The sequence below is a fragment of the Leptinotarsa decemlineata genome, unplaced genomic scaffold (genome assembly GCF_025532065.1).
Source record: "Leptinotarsa decemlineata unplaced genomic scaffold, Ldec_3_MD MMD2_tig00004307_RagTag_RagTag, whole genome shotgun sequence".
Taxonomy (NCBI): Eukaryota; Metazoa; Arthropoda; class Insecta; order Coleoptera; family Chrysomelidae; genus Leptinotarsa; species Leptinotarsa decemlineata.
The window spans coordinates 20,316,798-20,322,892 of record NW_027412606.1 but is presented as its reverse complement, the minus strand read 5'-3'; the positions used below and the strand labels follow the sequence as shown (position 1 = coordinate 20,322,892).

At 36.3% G+C, this 6,095-nt stretch overlaps 1 protein-coding gene across 1 annotated transcript; it reads left to right on the top strand.

The window, feature by feature from the left end:
* The first annotated feature begins 765 nt into the window (after nt 1-765).
* LOC141483994 (uncharacterized) lies at nt 766-2,889 on the top strand. The gene is made up of 3 exons (XM_074179130.1): nt 766-1,109; nt 1,307-1,492; nt 2,551-2,889. Exons 1-3 carry the CDS (start codon nt 927-929, stop codon nt 2,695-2,697), a joined length of 516 nt encoding a protein of 171 aa, XP_074035231.1. The 5' UTR covers nt 766-926; the 3' UTR covers nt 2,698-2,889.
* The last annotated feature ends 3,206 nt before the right edge of the window (nt 2,890-6,095 follow it).

The window sequence follows — 6,095 nt, the reverse complement described above, 5'->3', positions numbered from 1 at the left end:
TTGGGGATTGTTAAACATGAAAAATATGTATACAACCTAATACGGTTGGTGAATCATTATTGAGTGCGGAAGAGACTTTGGGTGCATTGGGATTGGGAGTATGTAGTTATACCGAGAGATGATATGTCAGAAAGTCACTAATTCGTATCTTCGTTAATGATAGTCGCATTGTCACGTGTAGCACATCAAAAGAAAGTAAAAAGAAATGTTGAATTTATTGAGAAACAAAAAAGACAAACATGATTCCAAGAGTGGTTTTTTACTGTTGAAAAATATCAAATTTCATATCAAAACGATAGTGAAAATACCCCGAATAACTTTGTGAAAATAAAAGTCAGTTTCGAGTCCTGAGTTAGATAAATTTGAATATCTGAAATTGATTCAGTGTATTGGGACTTGGACTTCTTTTATGCACGTGCAGTTGTGCATTCGAACAGCATAAGCTCAAAAATCATCACATCTGGCAAAACTAGTGGCACCCTCCCAGTGGCGTACTAACAGTGATTTCAACGTAAAGTTTCAAAGGGAATTCAATTTCACAAACGAGTGAAATCAGTATATTTGAGTGAAAGTGGATTTGATCCATGTACCATATATTGTGTGTGTGACCACCTTAACCGTACTAGTGTATCTAAACCCCTTACAAAGTTGAATGTAAATCTTTGGCAAAGTTTATTGAAAAACTGTAAAGGTGCGTATTCACTGAGCGAACGAAGGCCGAACGAACAGCGAACTCCCAACTCCGAATTTGAATTCGATCATTGTGTACGTTAAAGCAAAGGCGAAGTGAATGGCATCTCTTCGTTCAGTTCGCCTTCGCCGTCGTTCGCGGGAAGAGCGGTACATCAAAGAGATTCGCTGTTTGGTGTGGACGGGATTCGCGATTTCTAGTTTCATTCCGAACCGAACGTCGAATTTGCGTTGAAATGTTTAGAAGCTTTTCGAACAACTTCAAACATGTCAAGTCAAGACAAAATGGAGTGAACAGACGAAATCACTTTAGATATAGAAGGAAGGAATTGTTATGGAATCCTTTCAATCCATTGTTTCATACCAACCTAAGGGAAAAAGATGCATGGAAGCGTGTGAGCGAGCTTTTCAGATGTAAGGTATATACTGTTATAGTTTTGTGTACATAATGAAAACTTCATTTTATTCTATGAAACATTTTATTCATTATTAAGTAACGGGTATTAAGTCAGTATGACTTGAGTAGATAGTTATAAAAAAAATTATTTTGTTTTCAAAATATCACTCGACCAACAAATTAATGCATATTCTATCTACTGATATGTTATGTTTACAGGAAGGATACGTTAAGAAAAAAATAGATTCCCTTTTGACCTCATTTCGTAGAGGAAGGCAAATGAGTTATTACTATTCAGGAGCTGGAACAGAGGATATTCATAAATCAAATTGGTTTGCCTTCAAACACTTGCAGTTTTTAATGAACAAATTCACTCCTAGGAAAACCATTGACAGTAGTTCATCAGTAAGTAAATCAAACTTATTGATATATGTTTATCAACTCAATTATATTTCAAAGGTAACTCAAATAGTTAGGTATTTTATGCATACATATTTTGCCATGGTACACTACCTAAATCTGTCATGTAAAATAAACGGCAAATTCGTCCCTCACTGTTTTGCATTTCTGGGAGGGTTTCCTTTCGATTCTCTTGAATGTTAAAAATGACATTGGTTTTCCTACTGCCCTCCAATTTCCCAAATCAATATTGCCCTCCGTTTCTTCATCTAAGGAACCTGATGGTGGCATATAATTTGATGAAGAATTTCTACGTAGGAAATCATGCTAATGAATGCAACATTGTATGACAATAGTTGTTTTTGATGGTTCCGAAAGCAATAGCTTTCGAAGTATTCTAAATACCGCAGATAGAATCACAAATGCATTTTCTACTACTTTTCGGGATCTTGACAGTCTATAGTTGAAAATTCTTTCCTTTGAACCATTCTCCTGAATGCCTGGATAAGGTTTCATTATATGCTCCTGAAGAGCAAAGGCATCATCGTCCACGAATACATATGGTACTTGTTTTGACCTTCCTGGTAGGTTGGAATCATCAGGAATACCTAAAGTGTACCTCTTCAATTCACCTAAAGTGTTATTCTGAAGTTTTTCATAAAAGAATGTATTTTTGAAAACACAGTCATCAGAAATCCGTCCTTGACAGCCGATGTCAACATATAAAAAATTATAATCTGCATCTACTATGCCCAAAAGTTCAATACTGAAAGTTGACTTGTAATTGAAAAATGTGCTTCCGCTGTTTATTGATGCTTGTAAAATACAATGTTTCTCGTCGATAGCACCTATACAACGTGGAAAATTCCACTGTCTTTTGTTAGCTTTCGCAACACACCGCCATTCTTCGGGTGACGATGGAACCTGAAAATAAATAAAATGAAGAGACCTGTAAATTGTGATATTGCAATGTATTTCAAACCTTATTGTTTTGCCATTCGATCAAATCAAGATAGAATAAATAGGTACAAAATGATTTACAGAGAAATTATATTTCATTTCAGGTAACCCCCGGTTCACCAGATGAAGTACGAACTGATACTTTGGACGATAGTCACATTGACAATATAGTACCAGAGGGTGATGGAAATACTGCGGAGCAGGTACGGCACAGTCAGCGCGAAGTGCAACCACAACATATATCTAAATAAGACAGAAAACGAAAACGAGAAGAAGATCCTCGAATAGATGAAGCATATTTCATTTTGAAAAATTTCTTGCAGCATCTCGAAGCCAGAGATAAAATTACAATATTTGGAGAACATCTGGCTAATAAATATCGCAAATACGATCCTCAAATTTACAGCATTATCGAACATAAAATAAATAATGTATTATTTCAAGCAGACATGAGTAGATGTATACAGCCGAATTCCGGCCTCCCCCACCACTATGACGTATTAATTGCTTTTTTTGGTGTTTAGTAACATCAATTCGAAGTGTCTGGTGCATGGACCATTCAGAATTTTTCGAGATTTTGTGTGTGACGTAATGACGTAATTACATTTGGTTGGAGCATGTGTTAGAATGCATGGTATAGGGTTTTTCATGTGTGTGTCTGTATAAAAACATACGTCTGTATATTTCAAAGATCCTCCAAGTAATGAATGTTCCATCGGTGTGAGCCCACCAAGTTAGTGGTGTGACAGCTGCAACCGTTCAGCGGTAGGAGAGCGAGATGTGCACTCCACGGCGTATGGCTGAGTAATGCGTATTCATCGATGTGTCCCTACCTCTCTCGATGCAACGATGGCTGTGACGTAATCGCTCTACCCTCGCTGTCGATGTTGACACGCAGACGGTGAGGACTATGTCGACATCTGTCCTGTACGAGAGCGCAACGCTGTCTGTTCGTATCGGCATCTGTTAATGTGTCCAGCTGAGAAATTGAGTTGGCGCATGTAACTGAGAGGTGGGGATGGCTATGTCGTCTTGGCGGATACGATCAGAGTGTATTTAAGAAGTGGACAAGTGTTGGTTGCATTGATTTACATCAAGTGTATTAGTGAGAACGTATCATAGAAAATGTATTCCTGTGAATGTGGTAAATCTTTCACTCGTAGTGATAATCTTCGTCAGCATCAGCTTCAGAGTTGCCAAGGAGGACCTGCAGTGAAACGGATGAGAGTGGATAATGCAACACCTATGTATACGTGCAATTGTTGCAATGTGACAATTCCTATGACCCAAGTGAATTCTCACCGAAGAAGCATAAGTCATAAAAATAATGCATGTGTTCAAGTGTCTGATGGTGTTCAAATGATAACGAATGCATTCAATTGCCGCATTGCAACATACAGGGTGGAGAGTTCGGTTGTATCCACTGACTACATGTCATTTTTCAATGAGATTAGGCAGAAGGTCATTGAATTATTGGAATCGGCCATTAGGATCCATAAAAGCATCAAGGTGAATATGTAAGTTTTTGGGAATTATATTCTTCAGACTCAAGATTTGAGGGACATGAAATCATTCAATTCCCAAAATAAAATAGTGGACCTATCTTCCGATTTGAATGCCGTTTTTGATGGATTCCGTGATGTGATTGTGGCTCAAACGACAAAATTCCAGAGACGTGACTCAGGTATTTATTTTTTATAAATCTCAACGAGATTGAATAGTAGTTTTTTTTTCATAATTCAGGTTGGACTTGTGAAAAAATAATGTTTCTCGAGGTTAACATTGATAAATACAGTCCACTGGAAGGACGTTCATATGTGAAGCTGCCTGAATGCATTCAATGGAAGAAAGCTGTTGTGAATGTCCGTAACGAAGATCAACACTGTTTTGCTTGTGCTATAACATCAGCATTATATCCTGTAGATGGTAGAGTGTCCGAACTTACATCATATCCACATTTTTCCAATGTTTTAGATGTCACAGGTATGGATTTTCCGGTTAAAGTTAATAGCAAGAGTATTGAAAGATTCGAAGATAGGAATGATATTTCAATTAATGTTTACGGTTTAGAGAGTAAATTTGAGAAGGGCAAAATAAAGTTTGAAGTGATTGGTCCATTGCGATACTCACAGAGAAGACTCCGGAGACATGTCAATTTGTTACTTATAACTGATGACACCGGTAATGGTCACTAGTGTTGGATCAAAGATATTTCAAGATTAGTTTCTATTCAACTATCAGCACATTGACACAAAAAATATATTTGTGATGGATGTTTGATATATTTTTCTGACGAGAGGTTGCTTTTACGTCATAAGATGAATGATTGTAGTCACGTTAGTACCACAACACCAAGCACCAATTTTAAGGTCAATGAATATGGTAGGATGGTTGCGGAAAATAAATTAATGTTTGAAAACTTTGAGAGACAAAGGTGCCATTTGTGGTGTATGCTGATTTTGAATCAGTGCTTGAACCGATTCACATGAATGAGCCGAATTCCGAAAGTTCATACACGATTGAAACATTCAAATATAGCCCATATTCATTTGCTTATTTGATAGAATGTTCATATAATGATGATTTGTCAAAATTTGTTACATATAGGGGTGTAGATGCTGCTCAGAAATTTGTGAGTAGCATTGAAGATGATTTGAAAGAGATACATGGAAATCATCTCAGATACCCTAAACCAATGGATGCACAAACTGTCGAAGAAGAAGAACAGTTTGTTGCAGCCAGAACTTGTGGTATATGTAATAAACCATTTATTGATGGTGAAGTCAAAGTTAGAGATCACTGTCATGTCACAGGGAAGAAAAGATCACATGCCGCTCATTCAAAATGTAATTTGAATTTCAAAATGCCTAATTTTATACCTATTATTTTTTATAATTTGAGTGGTTATGATTGTCATTTATTCATAAAAGAATTGTATAGGAATGAAGAGAAAGTTGATGTTATCCCGCAAACTAAAGATATTTCACGAAGCATCTCTTTACACACACCTTTACCGATAAAGATGGTGAGGTTAAGAAGAATTATCTCAAAATGAGATTTATTGATAGTTATAAATTTATGACTAATTCGTTGGAGAAGTTGGGTTTTAACTTGACCTCTGATCAATGTTTGGAGATGCATAAACATTTCCCACAAATTGAGAAATTCAATTTGATGAGACAGAAAGGTGTATTTCCATATAGTTTCATTGATGACATCGACAAATTGAATTATCCATCACTTCCGACAAAAAATCAGTTTTACGACACACTCAATTGTGAACATATATCGGAAACTGATTATGATAGGGCTAGAAATGTGTGGAATTCATTCGAGTGTCAGAATTTGGGTGAATACTCTGATTTGTATTTGAAGTCGGATGTATTGCTATTATGTGATATTTTTGAAAACTTTCGCACCACAAGCTTAGAGATATATAACTTAGATCCAGCACAATATTACACTGCACCTGGATTATCTTGGGATGCCATGTTGAAGTATACGAATATCGAATTGGAATTACTAACTGACATTGATATGATTTACTTCTGTCAAAAAGGTATACGAGGTGGAATTAGTCAGTGTAGCGAGAGAAAACATGTAGCAAATAATAAATTTTTACCAAATTATAATCCCAATGAACCTTTCA